Below are 19,823 nucleotides of genomic sequence, written 5' to 3'. Positions count from 1 at the left end.
ATAGAGAGAGATGTAAGGCGATTAATTAAATGTAGACAAAATTTGAGGTGTAGTGAAATCAGAGGAATAGATGTAGACATTAGCTGGTTGAGTTCATTAGGATTTGAATATAGTATCCTGATACTTATTAAAATAATAGGTGCACACCTATTACTTAATGAATCTGGGGCTGCTTGTGCTACTTGGGGCCCTGCGCTCTTGTCTGGTTCGCGTCTAGCACCGCCACTGCCTTGTACCTTGCAGAACGTTAATAGCCAATTTCATGACGATGTCCCTGCAGCCACAGTAAAGCCTCAAGTAAAGCCGACGCGTTCAATTCAGAGTGAAGTTGTTGTTTGTTACCCTGGGGCTGAAATTTGCTTGCACCAGCAGCACGCACCCTTGTGTGACATTTAAGGTCTCTCCCGTAATGAAGCACGTTATTAAAACAAATTGTATGCATCGATGGTAAAGTTTAAATACCACGATCCACGATGTGGTGTTTGTGTGTGTCTGGGCGTCAGTGCTTTGTAGCGATAATCAAGTTAATAAGGGCGGGGATATAATGCGTAACATGTAGAATGCAGAGTTATTTTTCGGCTACGTGTGTGCATATATACACAGATGTTCGTTAACTGCTCGCTGAAAGCCATGTTACGTATGGGGGTTGTTTGACCATACTTCACCACGCCGGTCAGTAGGGGGTAGCGAATGGTGTGGGGGGCCTTCGGGGGGCAGATCAGGGCACCCAGCACCGCCACTGATGTTGGCCACCGCTGGGAATCGAACTTATGCAACCACCGCATGGAGGTCTAGCTCCACATTCCGTCTGCCGTGACAGAGGGAGAGAACGGCGGAGCGAGGCCCTGTGGGTGCTGCGTTCTGAGCTGAACGTGTTGCGTTCGTGTCAGAACGGGCTCTCACCTGGGTTGATAAACTAAATCCACGGCGACGAGCTATGCAGAGATAACGAGGAGACACTGGGGCAGATTTTAGTGGTCAACAACAAAATGTGCAAATGACTGCGATGGTCCTTTGCCTATTTCGAGTTCAACAACGAAACGCGAGCGTGCGTTGAGTCTCCACTGTGTTGATGGCGGACCTCGGTTGCCTGCTGCTGCAATTTGTGGTGTCTCCATTGCGCTTTCTGGTTACGCCGCGCTTTGCTTGAAGCAAAATGTCCCGACGTTTCGCTCCACACGCTGGAGCGTCTTCAGAAACTGATTGTGAAGCGGTTTCACTTGGTTTGAGTTTCATTAGTAATAAACAATACAATTGTCACCAAAAGATGTGTCACCAGATTCATAGGTCACGTGAAACTAGCCGTGTGACAAGCGGTGGACATCAACACATCATAAATGGTGGACATCATGATGTCTGGAGTTTGCTCTGCGTGCTGGGAGCTTTTTCAGGAAGTGAATACCGAACATCGCGTTCCTGAAGCTCCCAGCACGTGGAGCAAAAACATCGAGACATCGTTCTAGATTTGAAGTTTTCGTGACTGCAAGGATCCATACTCTTTGGTTCTTTCGGTAAAGTCACGTAGGTAGAAATTTTTAAATAATAATAAAATAAAAGAATAAAAATTACTAAATTAATTCACGACGTTTCGGAGGCAACACAAGCTTCCGTCATCAGGTGGAACAGCCACAGCAAAATCACTTTAGTGAGTGTTTTGCTGTGGCTGTTCCACCTGATGACGGAAGCTTGTGTTGCCTCCGAAACGTCGTGAGTTATTTCCATTATTTTTTTCATCTACGTGACTTTACCGAAAGAACCAAAGAGTATCGAGACCTCGTGCCAAACACCACGTGGTGCAACCCGAAAACACCTTGCAGCTCTAAACGGCACAACTGGTGAAAACCGAGAGCAATCCGGTCATGGTCTTTCTCCACGCTGGGCTCAAAGTCTCGTTTGGAATGTTAGCAGGTAATGTGGCTCTGCACACGGTGCCGGAAGCAGCAGGACCTCCTGGTCAAGTCGGGGACCCTGTTCCACAACCAGCAGCCTCTGGGCCGCCTAGACGGCCTCCTGGTGGGCAGCGGTCCCGAGGCTCAGCCGGGGCTACGCGCCGGGCTGACGGAGCGGTCGCAGTCGCAGTACCAACTGAGCGCGCGGGACAAGGAGCGCGTCGTGCTCGAGCCCCAGCAGCCGGACAACCGCGACGCCGCCTGCACGGCGCTCAACAACAACGGCGGTGGTGGTGGCGGTGGCGAAGGTGGCGCGCCGCAGCTGCGGACGAGGAACGACCCCGTGGCAGACAGGTGCGGCGCGTCGCTTCTTACTTCTTCACCGCAACAGGGGTCAAGGTCTCCCGCTCGTGTGAGCGTGTGATTGGTGATTATCTCCACGATAAAGTTTTGTTGTTCGTTTAAATTGCGTACATTTGAATGCGTCGTTAAACCTGCGATCGAGCAAAAACACCTTTATTATGGATAATATTGGTCAGGAAAGCCTACTTGTTGAAAGTGATTATCTCCCTGAGTGACATAGCTATCACGTGTGGCAGGAAGTGCAGCTGCACCAGGGCAGGCCCACCAGCTGGACAAGACCATTGTCACTCGCAATGCAATGACGATATGAAATGAGACGTCTCGGACCATCGTCTTTCGGGAGGGTCGGTGGCATATCTTTCCTTGAACGTGGGCTCGTGCCCTATGCCACCCTACGCCACTGCCTTTCATATCCCTGAACCTGAAGTGGAAGGTTTCCATTTACCCCGCCACAAAGTGACACTAATTGTATTGACCCAATCTGGAAAGCAGAGATCAGAAGGTAGAAAGCACTCCTGAGATAATAATAACAAACACAAATTATAAAGCGAGCACATTGCACGAATCGGGTGCATTGTTTCATCGATATGCGGGATAATCGACGGCTTTGGTGGCATCGATGGTTTTGGCCATGATGACATCTTGATCTTGAATACGGATGACAAAAGACGGGTCCCAGTCCATCCCCTGCTATGGGATTTGAACTTGTGATCCTTCGATGTACGATGCGAGCGATCGAAACACAGCGCCACCGTTGTCGGCCCACCGCTTCACAATCAAACAAGAACACAACCCCCCCCCCCCCCACCCCCACACAAAAAAACCCGGAGGCTTCGCACTTGCTCAATATTTCATCGCACTCCGAAAAGGTGAGGAGCAGAGAGTTGCTGTATGGGGTCGTTACCGTGGCGCACGGTGCTGCGGCCCCGCTTGATGAGATCTGGGACCCGCGCACGAGAGACTCACGCCCTAACCAGCGTCCAGGAGTCATACAATTGCAATCCTCGCCGGCCGCAGCATGCCAACAAGCAAGCTCGCCGCTCGCCGGGAGAGGTGGCTGCCTTCAAAGTTTCGCCACGGGCAGGACAAATGGAGCCTCCAGACTTGCTCCTCTCTGCTGCTGCCTGTGCTGCTGTTGATGCCTGTGTTGCTGCTGCTTGTGCTGCCTGTGCTGCTGCTGCTTGTGCTGCTGCTGCTTGTGCTGCTGCTGCTGCTGCTGCTGCTTGTGCTGCTGCTGCTTGTGCTGCTGCTGCTGCTTGTGCTGCTGCTTGTGCTGCTGCTGCTTGTGCTGCTGCTGCTGCTGCTGCTGCTTGTGCTGCTGCTGCTTGTGCTGCTGCTGCTGCTGCTGCTGCCTGTGCTGCTGCTGCTTGTGCTGCTGCTTGTGCTGCTGCTTGTGCTGCTGCTGCTTGTGCTGCTGCTGCTGCTTGTGCTGCTGCTTGTGCTGCTGCTGCCTGTGCTGCTGCTGCTGCCTGTGCTGCTGCTTGTGCTGCTGCTGCTTGTGCTGCTGCCTGTGCTGCTGGTGCTGCTGCTGCTTGTGCTGCTGCTGCTTGTGCTGCTGCTGCTTGTGCTGCTGCTGCTTGTGCTGCTGCTGCTTGTGCTGCTGCTTGTGCTGCTGCTGCTTGTGCTGCTGCTGCTTGTGCTGCTGCTTGTGCTGCTGCTGCTTGTGCTGCTGCTGCTTGTGCTGCTGCTGCTTGTGCTGCTGCTTGTGCTGCTGCTGCTTGTGCTGCTGCTTGTGCTGCTGCTGCTTGTGCTGCTGCTGCTTGTGCTGCTGCTGCCTGTGCTGCTGCTGCTTGTGCTGCTGCTTGTGCTGCTGCTTGTGCTGCTGCTGCTTGTGCTGCTGCTGCTTGTGCTGCTGCTTGTGCTGCTGCTGCTTGTGCTGCTGCTGCTTGTGCTGCTGCTGCCTGTGCTGCTGCTGCTTGTGCTGCTGCTTGTGCTGCTGCTTGTGCTGCTGCTGCTTGTGCTGCTGCCTGTGCTGCTGCTGCTTGTGCTGCTGCTGCTTGTGCTGCTGCTTGTGCTGCTGCTGCTTGTGCTGCTGCTGCTTGTGCTGCTGCTGCTTGTGCTGCTGCTTGTGCTGCTGCTGCCTGTGCTGCTGCTGCTTGTGCTGCTGCTGCTTGTGCTGCTGCTTGTGCTGCTGCTGCCTGTGCTGCTGCTGCTTGTGCTGCTGCTTGTGCTGCTGCTTGTGCTGCTGCTTGTGCTGCTGCTTGTGCTGCTGCTTGTGCTGCTGCTGCTTGTGCTGCTGCTGCTTGTGCTGCTGCTTGTGCTGCTGCTGCTGCCTGTGCTGCTGCTGTCGTGCCTGTAAGTCGTTAGGCTCTGCCAAGGCGCCAAGCAAAATGTCCCAGCAGAGGTCGGTTTCATGAGCGCTTGCGCCTTAATTTAAAGACCGCTTTTGGTACCTTGTTCCAAGCCGGCATAAAGTGTTACCACGCAGAGGTGTGCAAGTAACTGTGAGCTGTGCCGACAAACATTTGCGGTCGACGACAAAGTGATGTAATGGCTTCGCGTTTTTCTTTTGTTAGATATTGTTTTCTCTTTACATGGTATTTATTTTTTGCTTTGCTGTTTGTTTTACCGGATGTCTGAAATATTGACTCGGTATCGTTTTAGATTCCCAGTGCAGCAGTGCAGGCAGCGAGATCACGTCAGGCAGCAAACCGACGAGGCACCACCCCCCAGCCCTTAGGCCGACAGCTCTTGTCAAAGCTCGCCCTTTACCGTCGACAAAACCCATTCCCCCACAATGCAAAATGTGTAAACATATACAATGCCATACGTACAGTGCAAGTATTATTTTCACCTTTGATTTTTTTTCTTGCTTGAACGATGGGGGAGGGGGGGGGGACAGGCGAGGAAGAAAATCTGAATTGTCTAAAATAAAATGACTACTGTGGTGGTGGTGGTGATGTTGATATGTCTTTGGTCCCCCCCTGCACCCCCCTCCCCACTGCCCCTTTGCCCATGTAAAGACGAAGGCCAGTGTCTGCGGGGGAGCTGGGATTGCGAGGGCTGGAGCAGCGAGAGGCTCGCAACAATCTGCGGCAGGCGGCTGTCGTCGGCCATCCCTCATCGCAGCCGACCGCGGGGAATGTGGAGGGCCCCCGGGCACGGGGGGACGCGCCAGACGGCCGCTGCGTCGAGTCGAATCCGCGAGACAAAGAGGCGACGCGGCTGCGGGAGCCGCAGCCCCAGCAACCGCAGCAGCCCCGGCAGCAGCAGCAGCCCCAGCAGCAGCAGCAGCCGCAGCAGCAGCGGCGGCGTTGCGAGGAGGAGAGGGCCACGCGCATCGAGGCACCGCAGGAGGTGCGTGCGCCATTCTTCTTGCGACTACAACGGCGGCGTGGCAACGTGCTGATAGCGCGGTCCGCGCACGGCACGATATTCAGCGCATGTTTAATTCATTTCTCTCTCTCGCTCTCTCTCTCCCTCTCTCTCTCGCCTGCTGAAAAATGAACTAATAAGAATGTTACGCTATTAGAATACTCTTTTCTATTTATATTCGAAAGTAATTAATTTATTTTAAAATCATGCCACGCCTGCTATTCTATGCATTAACAGTTATTTTGGTCAATTTATTTTGTTCATAATAATGCTGACGTTTAAATTATTTAATATCCTTACCCTGCTCATTAGCCTGCCCACCTCCTCCTTGGCGCCACCCCCACTACCGCCAGTAGAACAGCAATGGAAGTAACATAGCCGATGCGTTCTTTGCACTGCCAGGACTGGAAACGAAAGGATGCCCTGAGACATCAGCAGCAGCAGCCGCAGGAGCCGCAGCCAGAAGCCGTCTACCGGCACGACCCCGGCAATGTTCACTTCCCTCCGGTGAGACTGCGGGCAGAGGAGGCTGGATTAAGGCACTCACCCATGGATTCTGCTCGATCCCGAAACAAGCACCGCTTCAGCGACCCGACGCCGCCACCGCCGCACGGGGAGGCCCCGGAGGACCCTCGGCAGCCCCCGCAAGGCGACCGGCGCGACGTCTACGCCCGGCAGCAGGCGGCCGCCGACTACCGCGGCCGGCGCTCCTACTCGGAGGAGAGGATCGAGCACCCGCTCTCGGCTCGCGGCAACCCGGCCCCCTTCAGAAACCCCAACCGCGGAAACCCTTCGGCGGACCGGCAGAACCCGGGCGCCGCAGAGAGGGCGCCGGCGAGGGCGTCGGAGGCGCGGGGGGCCCAGCAGGGCCACCCGGAGGGCGGTCCCCGCAAGGGCAAGCGGGGCAAGCCGGAGAGCGTCCTCCGCAACGACTCGCTCAGCTCCGACCAGTCCGAGTCCATGAGGCCCCCGCCGCCGCAGCCCAAGCCGCACCGCGCCAGGAAGGGGGGGCGCCGGCGGCAGAAGTCGGTGAGCAGCTCGGAGGAAGAGCTGGCGTCCACGCCCGAGTACAGCAGCTGTGAGGACGCGGAGGTCGAGAGCGAAGGCTTCGGCGACAGAGGTGGGGGCCACCCTTCATCTGCGTGTGTTTCTTTTTTCATTTGCCGTTGAGATTTGTTTTGATTTCGTCGGGGCTCGATTCGGCACGTCTCGTGCGGTTTGAAAGGGCGCCGTGATTCTAAGGCGGTTTCACTTTCTGATGTCGGCGCTTTTTTTCGCCGTTACTCGGCGACTGCGAGCGCTGACGCGTCGACTCAAGTTTACTACGAGAGCGCGTGCGGAGCGTTGTTGTGGAGTTCGCACCCGAGAGAGGGTGTGTGTGGCTGGCACGGAAGAAGGGATACTTCTGGTCGAGTGGATGGATAAAGCGTTCGCGTGCGAGGTGGAAGCGCGAGTGACGCGACCCGAATTGGGTCACTTCGTTTTACAAACACGTGATCCGAAGTGCGGCTGAAGGGTACGGGGTTAAGGAGGCGACGGCACATTTGTCGCAGGGCTTCCGATGGAGGTGTTGCAAGAGATCCGTTTGAAGCCCGCTCGTACATCGGCAGGCGACAAACAAAACGCCGTGTGACAGAATATGCGACATTCGGCATCTTGAGCGAGCAAGCGCTGTGGGAGTAATTTGCGTCGTCGGCAAACTGGATAATTATGAGCATGCGGATGTTGAATACGCGGTGATATTTATCGTAATGCATTATACACTGCTGCCAAGTTAAATCCATTACATTATACAAGATGGTTGTTTATTAGTGCTCAATTGATTAAATGTTTTGGGCTATTAGGTTTGTCAGCTGTAAAGGACACGCGCTGGTTACACTATAGCAAACTGCAAACAATCTGCACAGTGCAGATTCATTTAAAACTTACAGCAATTACCACGAGCATTAATAATGCAAATAATGAGTCGTGTCAGAGTGGAGTGGCGCCGTTCACGTGGCCCGCCGGCCTGTGCCTCGCAACTCACGGCCAAGTCTTCGGGTTGCATTGTCAGAAAGCAACCGCCCCATGGGACCAATTTTGACGGTATCAAAGTATGAAAAATAAGAATAGGTTGCACTCTTGCAGGCGATACAACAGGTGTTAAGATGTTCAAACACCAAATAGATACATTTCTCAAGGAATCAAGCCTGCATTAGCCACACGTACTTCCCCGAGCTAGAAATGCTCTGACACGTGCATTGTCCTTGTACTGTTCGTCTGACACTGGCGAGACGAGGCCATAACGAAGGCTCCTGACTCTGGTGTAGGGCAATCAGTTTCAGAGACAATGCAGAGATTGTCATAGCATGTTTGTTTGTTCACCACAAATAGGTATTGTCAGAAAGGGTAAAACCTATTCTTATGTGTCATACTAAGCTCCTGTCCGTCACGAGCGTTCAACTGGTGAGGCCTATATCATCCGGAAGGTGGGTTAGGCCACACCAGTTAAACGCATACTGCCCACTTGTTAATCCACTGCTGGGTGAGGGCCTCCCCACACCTGCGAAAGGTCGTGGGGGTTGTTTGACCGTGCTTCAGCGCGCTGGTCAGTGCGGGTCGGTGAAGGTGGAGAGTGTAGGAGTACAGTACAACGATGGTTTTGCTTCCCACCACGTAGTACAGGCCCCCCAGCAGCCCACTGAAAATCTGTGTGCGAGGAGTGGTCACCCATCCAAGCACTATCCAGCCTCAACCTTGCTTAGCTTCTGCCAAAATCAGTGCGGAGGTCTCTTTAAGACCAGAGCATGTATTTGAAAGTGCTTCACGGAGCATGGCAAAACCCTCAGAGAGGTCGATTGGCATGACTCGAATGGGATGTCTATTGAGCTCGTTAAATGTTGCGATGTTGGATCACAACTTCATTCCAACAAGAGGCAGCCAAAGCAGGTTTTATTTCCACGCTGAGCGAGTGACACTTTTTGTTAAAGGTACATGTGCAGTTCTGCAATTGCCTGCTCATGCCGCTGCTAATGAAAGGGTCTGCACTAGAGGGAGCTCTCGTTGACTCCCTAGAGGGTATTTGCCTCCGCTTTCACGCTCGCCAGACATTCTGGAAGAGGTAAGACTACCCACCTTTCACTCAAATGTGACCGAACCCATCGAATAACTGTGCTGTACCAATCTATATTGCTTGGTGGACAGAAGTGGAAAAGCAATAAAAAAAACTTGCCCCATTATTTCAAATCCCTAGCGATGAGATTTACCTCTGGATTTCTAGCCAACGTTGCCCGTGCCATGTTATCATCACGAATGCACCCCATACCGAGTGGAACCGCTATGTGGTCCCACCGCTGAGTACGTAGAGTTTCATATAGAGTTCCTGAAGAAGCTCCCAGCACGCGGAAATAAACGTCGGACATCGTAGTCGGACGACACGCGGCGGTACGAGCAGCAAACACGTGGCAGAGCCGCACGGCGCAAGCGGGAACATCTCCACGCCGGGGCGTCACGCCTTCCCGGACCTTCCCAGGCCCTCCGCGCGCTCTTCTCGACCCGGTGTCCCCGAGGTCGATTGTGAGAGGCCATCAAAGCCGGCGTAGCTGCCTCTGGTGGGGGGGGGGGGGGGCAATCTGATCACGTGCTCGTGCGCCCAGCTGCACACGCTCTTGCGAGACAGACGGCACGAGTCTCCCCGTCACGTGCACGCTGTCATCTCGTTCATTGTTCCCGATTCGATTCAAGAGCCGATTATTTTGTCTTATTTAGACCGTCTTGTTTGTGTTACGTCTCACAACTCCTCTTGTTGTTGTGCCTGCTACTGTCCCTACAGAGTTGTATCCCATCATAGATCAGAATTTCATCAAATCACAGGGCTCCCTTGTGTTTCAGTTCATGGATATTAAGGGTTCCCTCATCTTTAGTTTTTGTGCAGAGAGTAGGTGTTCGGTTAGGGTTTATGAGTTAGGGACAGGATTATGGATTATGGTTCTGGTTTAGGGTTTAGGGGTTAATGATAGGGTTAGAGCCAGGATTATGGGTTTGAGAGAGGGATTAGAGTTAATAATTATATTTTATGGGGTAATGTTTATGGATAGAGAGTTGTAGTTTAGCGGTTAGGGAGAAGGTTCAGGTTAGGGGCAGGAACAGCAGTAGGAAAGTGTATGGAATTGTGAAAGTAATAATCAGATTCATTGCATGAATCAATGCATCATTACATGCCGTTTGCTCAGGTTATGTCCCATGCCACAGTTATGTTGGAGAATAATACGTAATCTTAGTTTACGTAAGACATATATACATACCACTTGGTGTACAGCTGTTGGGCACTTCACTTTGAACCTGAATATGTGAATTTGATTCCCATTCACGGCTAACATCAGCGGTGAGTGATTCCCGGTCACGGTTAACATCAGTGGTGAGTGATATCCGCACCGTCCCTGGTCACACGCTTCTGAGACTCCCTCCTCGCCCCCTTCACTAACCTGCACTGACCAGTGTGGTTAAGTCTCGTTAAATGACCTCCGCAACAAACGTGGCACGCGGGGAGGGGCATTCATCCAGCAGTGGAATCACACATTTCTATACAAAAACACTACACAAGGTTTGCTTCATAGTTTAGTTTTAAAAACGAAGGACTGGTTATTTAGGCAAATAGCCATGTCAACAAACTTTTGTGCGCATGTATCATTTTCACTCGTATGAAAGACCTTTTGTCCTGGCAAACTTCGGCTGGAAATTATAATTTAATGCATATTAAATATATACGGCAGGTTTACAGCCACGGGAGGAAGTCCATCAAATATGTAATACTGTATACCAAATTACACGCCAGCCATGTGTACATCCACCTTGACGTACAAGCCAGCCCACGCTGCTCACTAACAAGCAGTGCAAATACCTGGTGTATAAAATATATGAATTTCAATAAGTGATATTTTATTCATTTGGACATGTATATATTTTTTCCTTGAAAGATTCATGCTGACAACAGTCACTAATTTTTTGTTCAGTGGTAATAAATGCATTTGTTGACGATCGCCCTGATGCATATAATACGAAAGTGGTAGTGTACACCCATATATAACTGCATTTGATGTTCCCGCTAAAGGCTAATTTTGTACAGCGCACGGCATCAGATGGTACTGAAGACAAAGCACACAAACCATGAACGTTTGCAACTTGCATCTTGAACTGAGATTCTGCGTTCTAATGGCAGCTAAATTATTTCCATTCATAGTTGATTGTTGGGTTCGGCCACAATGATCTGACCAAATCTGCGTCGTAAGACCCTCCACCACCCGGCACAGCCAAACGAAATAATTCGTCACGTGTACAAGCCTTTATGTCGCCAAGTATTACTTAACACATGTTTTTTTGTCGGCGGTGTTTTACGCGCACCGCTCGCGTAGAGTGAAAACTACTACGTGGACGTGTCCGAAAGGTCGCCAAGAATTATCCTCGTATCTGGCTTCACTTTACCCGTTTCATGTAAACGAGGCGACATTTGTTGGGCTGCCACTGGGGGACCGCCAATCACGCAGCTTGGCCCCCCAACGATGGCTCGATGCCAAATCACAAATGGGGAGAAATGACCGCTGTGAATGTACGCGCTTGGCACATTCTGTCTGTGCGGACGGGAGCTAAGGGTACGGTCGTGGTTGTCACCCCCTCAGCGCTATCTCTCAAATAAATGCCTCATGTCATCTTAGAGGTAGGCAAATAGAATGGCCCTTCCTCTCCGGCCGGGGGAAAGTGTAGCCAGGCAGCAGCAGCAGCGGCAAATTGGTAGCCACTGCCGCCGTTACGCCGTGTGGACAATTGTCCGCACCTCGATCGGTGGAAACTCTCATCGCGGGTGCTAATGGCAGCGTCGACGTATGCGACATTCATTATAGGACGGGTTTTTACTCCAGCTGGGATATCTAATTATTTAAGTCATTGACTACTCAACAGATGATTGATTGGATCACTGGACGAATGGGATAACCAGAATATAATTGGGAATGAAAAAATGAAACTCTCTCCTCTGTTTCCACGCGTGCCGCTTGACTGAAGGTGATGGGCATGGTTTGGGGATGGCATCAGCATCCAGCGAGTAACGTCGGGCGTGCCTTGTCGGGGGTTTCCTGCCTTCCGGAGGGGCAGCAGGGTGGTGCGGTGGCAACGCTCGTGCCTCACAGCAAGAAACCCCTGGGTTCGATTCCTGACTCGGGTGCCTTGCTGTGTGGAGTTTGTGTGTTCTTCCCTGGTTTACATGGTTCCCTCTGGGGTGTCCTGCATTCCCCCCATAACTAAAGACCTTCCGTAGCGCGACTCCGTAGAACACTGATTTGTTGTAGCCCTCCTTGTCCTGCAGAACATTATTATGAACAAAATTAAGGAAATTAAAAAACATCCATAAAGTGCTGACGAGTAAGAGGCACGGGGCAGCAGCGCTGGACGAGGAAACGTCTCCGCCCCCTTCATTCGCTCCGCCAATCAGAGCGACGTGCGCTCTCGGCCAACCAGAGCCCAACCCCCACGATGCACGATTCGTCGACGCGATGACATCGATTTTATTATTAATTATTTTATTTCAATGTTAGCCAGGGTGAGAACTCATGAGACCAGGGTAGCGTCTCAGCCTCCACCTAAAAAAAACATCAACACATAAATGCAGACTGAGGGCATCGCTACGATCACGGAGGTCCTGACAGGTGTTCTCTAAGAATGACCCAGACTGGGAATGTAGCAGCAGCAGCAACTCCTCCAACCTCGTGTCCCTCCGCTGCCTTGTAGGCGGAGTAAGATGGAATGCACTCACGAGTCCAGCACATAATACTTTCTGATGTAATGAGATATTAATGAATTAATTATAAAATAACGTTTACATCTGTATTATCAGCGATATTGCCGATACCCCAATGAAGCCCTCAAATATTGCTCATATGAAATAAATAACGCTGTCGGGAACGCATCCCCATACACTCAATGGTATAACGACTCCTTTTAGCGCCGATTCCACGAGTTGCCCACTTATCCAGAAACAACGCATCTTGAGCGCTAAGCGAGGTCTGCCAGGAAATTGAAAAACGAATCCTCAAGTTACTCACGCGCTGTCATCACCGCCCTCTACTGGCAGACGAATGGATAGCCACATGCGAGCTCACTTTGTGCCGCACAGGGACAGCTGCCAATAGGGGGCTCTGTGCTCCGAGATTTTTCACGAGAGTGCAGTATAAATGTGAGGTTTCATTTCCAACAAAGTAAGCAGTTAAATTTCATATTAAAATAATCAACGTAATTTACCGATTGAACCAGCACTAGTTTTTGGTAATGTCAGTTGACCCCGGGCTTGATTTCTCTGGGTCACTGGCAGACTACAGTAGAGCCGGAAAACAGATTTATCGAGGTGGTAAACAGCTCGGGGTGCGGTTGCTTGTCCACTCCACTGTCTGAATGTTGAACTTCTTTCGCACCGTGCGTCGCCAACCCTGCCCACTCCACAGCTGACCGAAGCCCCCCCCCCCCCCAGAGGGATCTACAGAGAGCCCCCCTCGAGAGAATTCACCCACGCTGGCCTCACGTGTTGGCATAGTTGGTAGTACCCACACACGACCTGCCCACCGACTAACCGTGGTGCACACATGCCCAGAGGCGATGGTGGAATTGGGGGGGGGGGGGTGACAATCTTGTGTATTGTTTCCACTGCCGTCCCGGGGAATCCGACAGGCAGTGTGCTCGCCATTACACCGTGGCACACGTCCCCCTTATTGACGTGTCACTGTGTAGTTTTACACTGTGTGAAAGGCGTCTGCGTTGTGTGATTGTATTGCACGCACGTGTGTGTGTGTGTGTGTCAAGGAGCGTGAGTGCAGCGGTTAGGGCGATGCACTCCCCTAGGTCAACTCAGCCTCAAATGAGTACCGGGTGCAGTGTGTAAATATCAACGCTGGGGAGACAAAGGCGGCCGGGCGCGGTTTCTGGCCACCCACCCCCTCACGTGCCATGCTGGCCTTCATAGGTGCTGCTTGCTAACAGAACTTGCTCCAACATTCGGTTAAGGCTACACGGGGGATCTTTGTCCTGTATTTGTTTATCAAGCAGTCTTAGTTTACATAGACATTTATTAACGTGTGATAATGACTTGTGCTAAGCTGCAAGGGGCATTGTGAATATTGATGGATTTTAAAGTTTTTTGCTGATGCTATTTTAAGACTAAATTCCACCATACAAAAGCGATGTCCACACAAATAAAATGGGATTTTTCACTCAATACGGCATCCTCCAGCTCAATAATGTTTCTCAATGTAGCATTTTCCAGTCAATATGTAGAGGCGTGATGATAAATTACCCATTCTGCACATTTTAATGGAGCCACTGCATTATTGTAATTTTTACAAATGCATAGCTTTGGAAACGATGTTGTGTGTACCATTTACTGTCAATGTATGATTTGCTATGTTTTTGTTTTACTCTCTGTATATGAAGTTTATTTTTACCTGGCTGCTTGTGTGCATTTGTTATTCTTGATCTTGCATGCAGTCTATCAACGTGAACCATTACACTTGGGGTTTGTTTTCTGCAGTGTTATAATGATGATATACTCTATATTTGTTTTTACATTTTCAGCCACAGTAATACATTTAATAACACGTAACTAATTATAAGGGAAGGGATGCTTCCGAGAAATACGCCGTACGAGGAGATGGAGCGATTAAATCAGCTTCGTGTGCAGGTGCTAGGCAGATTACTAAATTGCAGGATCGCGAGAGAGGGGGAAACACTTTGGAAGGCGTTCATCTAACAGTGGATTGACCATGGCTGATGCTGCTTTCCGCTGCTGCTGATATTGATGGCGAAACACTTTGTTAACACACTGCAAGCGGAAAACAGAACCGGTCCACTTAAAATGATATTAGCCTGACCACGTATCACCGGCCTCTCCCCCATGTCCCCAGGGCCCCCACCCCACTGGACCCCCACCATTCCACGGCACTCTTGACCTTACCCATATGAAGGGTATTGTAAAGTTAAGAGGGTGATTGACAGTCGGCCTTACATCAAGCCCGATGTATAAGCACCGGACAGGCACATTTGTCTCGCTGCAGCGGAGTGATGCAGAAGCGTAAATTAGCCACTTCCAAAGCCCAGAGCCATTCCTTTCCACTGCAAAATAAAACTCGTTATTTCCCGGGGATAGAGCCCATCATTTTAGCACAAATCCGGAAATGAGCTGTTTGATGCATTTGCTTATTATTTTATATGGAAGTGCTGTGCATTGGCTCTTTATCATGTCTTAATACTTAATTAAACCCCCCGACTCAAACCTTGTTTGTGACCTCCAATCAAAATCAAAACCGACGTGTACTGAAATCGTATGCTGGTCCAGGTGACTCATTTGTTTATGATTGTCTCGGCACTTAAGCTCGGCGTAAGCAGCTAGCAGTGGGCATTAAAGAAATGTTCTTTTGAAATTGCGTGTGCGGTCAGCTTTTGGAAGCATCAACATTTTCCGCATGACGGGACACGGAAGGAATTTATGGAGCACCTTGCCAATCACCGTTACAGGAACGGCGACCCGGGCTCATGTTGAGAGCGGTGTTCTCTCAAAAGAAAAGGTTTTCGCGGCGGAGGAGTTGATGCAAATGCTCCTCTATGTTTTCATGAGTAGCCGGAGTTTCTTACACAAAGTTACCATACATTTAATTCTCCACGAGACTGCCGTAGCAGGGGACAATTATACAAACGTTATGCACATTGCAGAGGTTGGAAATTAATAAGTGCGCCGCTAGATTTACGCGCCGATTCAAAACGTTCCGCTAATTAGATTTCTGCCGTATAATTTTTATGGCGCGTCAAATTCGCGTGCACGCTGCCCCATTCAACGGTGGACTGACACTGCCGCGTTAAGGAGGCGCACGCGGTAACAACACAACTAGGGACGGGGGGGGGGGCATTTTTTCCAATGCGGCAGCTGTGACACAAATCGCCGCTGAGATGAAATACGGGCGACCGTAGGCAAGGCGCCCCCGTTCACGAGCACGGAGTAATTAATTGGTCTCAAAATTTCGCTCGCGATTCCAAAGATGAATAATCCAGCCCGCATTGTCGCTACATCACAGTCCCTCTCTGCCGCTAATGGTCCCTTCCCAAGTCAATTGCACGCCAGCTTTATCATCGCCTGCGTGACTGAGCGTGGAAAGGATGGGATGGTGGAGGAGCAGGAGGGAGAGGGAGGTGATGGTGGAGAAGGAAGAGGAGGGGATGGTGGTGGGGGTGGTGGAGGGAGTGAAGGAGCAGCCTTAAAAATATAACAAAAATAATTAAATATGAAAAAATCACAGAGAGCCTGTGCCTGAAGACCATAGCTGCGGCAGCCGTTAAAAGGCTCAGAGAAAAAAAAAAAACCGGGAGGATCATGAATAATTAATGTGCTGATTGAATGGCACAGCCGTGCTCATTGTAACGAGGAGCGGCAGTACTGACTACGAGAATTCACGTCCTACCCTGGCCGTGTTGGGGGCGGGGGGGCAGTGGGGGTGGAGGGCACGCGTACAGCCGGCGACGGAGCCGATTTGATTTTTTTTTTTTACACTAGGGTATTGAATTTTAAGCGTCTTTTTTTCCCCCTTCTTCGTGCGCGGGTCCGCCAGTTATTGACACCGCAGGGTTGCGCCTACGTACAAAGCGCGCGCGCGCGCACGTAGGTACTGTCAGCTCCATGGCAGGCCTTGTGAAATGCTCCCCGGACTGCGGCGTGCTGACCTCAGCATCATCGGTTCTCGCGGCCATTCGCTTCGCAGTCTCCGAGAGGGAACGATGTTAGCTGCATCATCGGCGAGGACGCGCGAAAACCCTGCTGCTGCTGCTGCTGCAGCTGCTGCTGCTGCTGCCCAGATCCTCCGTCGCCGCCACCGCTCGCCGCTGCTGCTCTCATTCTCACATTTCATTTCCCGTGGAATTTTCCTCTGATGCGACGAAACCCGCCCGCCTGTGCGTCCGACCGCAAGCGATGTTTTCCGGCTTTATACAGCTGATCATAGACACGTTACACTCAGGTACAGTGGAACGGGGCGAGCCTGGGTGTGTGTGTGGACAGCGCCTGGTGCTGAAATGTGCTGTGGTATCGACATCGACGGATTTTAAATATTTTCATTTTTAAACTGTCGGATTCAGAATAGCTGTTACATTTATATTTGCGTATATAGTGTAGTCATAATATTGACGAGTGTTTATACACCTATTTAGTACACCGTGTTATATAATTTGCTGAATAGACTGCTCGGATAAATGCACGATTGAGTAACCGTTTTAAATGCTGGATACGTCTTGCCGTGTATTTTTAGCCTGCCATTTGTAGGGACTGCTGAGGATGTCGTTTGTTAACATTCACGGCGTGCGCTTCGCCCATGTGTTGTTGGCGTCGTCGTTGTTGTTTGATGCACCTCGTTATTTATCTCGCGCTTTGATGCATGCCGGGATTTAGAAGAAAAACAAAACCCCAGTGTGCAGGGTGTGCATGCGGCTGTTGGGAGGATGCGATGTGATCCAATCTGTGTGCGCGCTGTGTTTTTTTCCCGGTCGGTATTTGCTTACAGCAGCCGTATTCCACCGCCAGCCGCTGCCATGTCCACCGTCTCCCGACTGCTGCGGTCAGTACAGCCCCCCCCCCCTTGCCTCTTGCGATTCTCAATAAGATTCTCAATGGCGTGTCTGTGAAGCAAACGCGCGCACGTACGGCGGCATGTCGTGCACCAGTCTAACGCAGCCGTACAGGCGCTAAGGAGAAACGTCTGCGATAGGAGTCGCACTGGCGAGCAAGCGCTCGCTTGCAAACAGCTGCCGTGGACGTTGCTCTCTGTCATTCAGCTCTTGAGACGTTTGCGGCGAAGGCATCTCTGCGAATCGAGGCGTCGATTTGTACCAAATGGTTAATGAGAGATGCCTCAGCGACTAGTCGCCCACTGCCCACGCTGTCTTGTTAGGTGTCTGTGCCTGATTGAGGTGTCTGGAAATCAATTGCAGCTGAAAATGCCACGTGACACGCGAGTGCTGTTTGATATGCAAAGTGAAACAGATGAGGCTGAACTCTTAGGAGATCTCAACACATGCATCAAATAAATATCTATAATAGGTGACGTTTCAGGAAATGGCCCTTCTTTATAGCATCACGCCCATTTCCCCGAACGGCACCTATTACATGCATTTTCCTTTTTATGGCAGAGTTATTGATGGACGTGTTGAGTGTTGGTTATGTGTGCCCCTGCCCCACTGCCAATGCAACAAAATCGGACTAAAATATTACGGTAATCAAAAACATAAACCAACATCCCAGCTCTACTTCTTAGCACGTCATTACATTCATAACGTTGGTCAGGACCCTTATTGGTTGTAATAATTTGAGCTACATTTTTCAATATGTAAATATAACGAGAAAAAAATAGAGGCTTTTCTAGACACCATTTCAACTATATACTGTACAGAGGGCTTCGTCAACAATGCAGCTGCAAAAGCGATAGGGGCCAGTGTCACGGTTTCAGATGTACATTTCAGGCTTAAACAAGTGGCAAATCGCGCGTGTAATTGTGAAGCGGATTTTTGCGTCGGCTTAGTTCGTCAACCAATTAGGAATTCTGTAATTCAGCTGGAAATCATCTGTCCACATTTATTGATAGCAGATACATTCTCATAGTGTCACGGTGGTGTCGGATGTACTCGGACCGATTGTCTCCTCCATCCATGATGGGATGGCGATGATTTGTTTTCATTCATAACAAAGCCGTATTTTTCTTCAACTGGAGATAATTACCTTCTAAATGACACGCCACGTGTATCATTGGGGTTCTTTTGAAATTTTGACGTCGAGGTTTTGAGTGATTTGTGGAACTGCCCTACAGCATTACATTCATGTTGCTAAAGGTCTCTTGGGTATCGATGCAGCATGACTCGTGTAGTAACAGAGTTACCCGTGTTCAAATGTCTGCAAATGTTTTGCGGGACCACACTGCAAGATCACATTCCACGGCACACCCGATATCAAAACCTCTGAATTGATTTGAACGTGGTTCAACAATCCAGAAATATGACAATTCAATCCGACTCAAAATAACCCACGTTTCATGTTACATATGAGAGAGAAAAAAGTGTTTGAGGTCACTGTAGTCTGAGAGACTTGCTGTTCTTTCTGAATTCGACATTATTCTTATGCTGCCGTATAATAACAAGGATATTATTTATGTATCCAGGAGAGCCTCGCTGAGCCTTACCACTCTTGTCTCGTAGGGTCCTGCATTTCAATGTTGGGCCTAATTAATTTTAAAGGGTTATTTTATCTGTACCCTTTTGTAAATCCACTGCTGGATTGCCAGAAAGATATCGTCCTGAATGCTCAAATGGTAAGACTAACCATCTGGAAGAAGTATCTTAAAACAGACAGCTCGTTCGTCAGTCTGCTGCTGGTTGAGGGCCTCAAAACAACGTGAGAATCGAAGTGGGGTTGGGGGCTATGAGACCGTACTTCACCACGCTGGCCAGTGTAGTTTGGCATAGTCAGGGAGCGTAGATGTGGATGCATAGAGGTACAGTACAATGCAATTCTGTGCACTGCCATCTGTCGCCCACGAAGCGATCTCTTTGCACGTGGGAGGGATGAACACCCAAGGGATGGGAGCATGAGGGGAGAACGCGATAGGCCGAGGCTGTTGGTGAATGTGTACATACGTGGGAGATTGTGAAATGCAGTGTATTTGATTAAAGCTTGTAGCTACGGGGCTCAGGAATTAAAACAGGGATGGAAATCGATGCCATCACGAGCAATGCGATGTATGGGAGTGGGAGTGCATGGTGTAGTGTGGAATCATGCACAATACGTTGAACGAGACGATGGGAAGGTTTGTTAAATCCGCCAGCAGGCCAAATGGGAGCCCCACAGTCGACCAGCAGGTCACGTGTGGCGGCAGGATAACGTGGGGGTACTCCCACCTCTTCCGAGATGTGTGGTCAGTGTGGAAGAGTAGGCCGAACACCATCTGGAGTGGCTCTCTGGAGCTATTTCTAGTGGTGGCCCTTCGCCAGCAGTGGTGCAGCCCTGCAATTGCTTTCCAATAGCAAGCAACTCCAGGGCTACACCTTTACCTTTTTTACCATTAATATGTTGAATGCGAAACCTGTGCTTGGTTTTAGAAGAACGATTACAAATAGTTGTACACACCTTGTTCAGGACTGCATGGCTGTTCTAAGCGAAGTAGGTGTTATTGTTTAGTCCAAAGGGAACCAAAACTCTTTTTCTATTTC

The 19,823-nt window shown here is 50.4% G+C and overlaps 1 protein-coding gene across 1 annotated transcript in view; it reads left to right on the top strand.

Annotated features, from left to right (window-relative positions):
- The window catches only part of LOC144732864 (regulating synaptic membrane exocytosis protein 2-like), a 77,851-nt gene that overhangs the window by 11,294 nt on the left and 46,734 nt on the right, over positions 1–19,823 (top strand). Inside the window, 4 exon segments of the mRNA XM_078614516.1 lie at positions 1,906–2,243; positions 5,216–5,549; positions 5,970–6,687; positions 17,129–17,182. Of these exon segments, the coding sequence (XP_078470642.1) occupies positions 1,906–2,243; positions 5,216–5,549; positions 5,970–6,687; positions 17,129–17,182 (1,444 nt within the window).

This window comes from Lampetra planeri, chromosome 2, assembly GCF_965212315.1.
Source record: "Lampetra planeri chromosome 2, kcLamPlan1.2.h2, whole genome shotgun sequence".
Lineage (NCBI taxonomy): Eukaryota > Metazoa > Chordata > Hyperoartia > Petromyzontiformes > Petromyzontidae > Lampetra > Lampetra planeri.
Note: the sequence above shows the minus strand (reverse complement) of the source record. Positions and strands in the feature narration are given on the sequence as shown.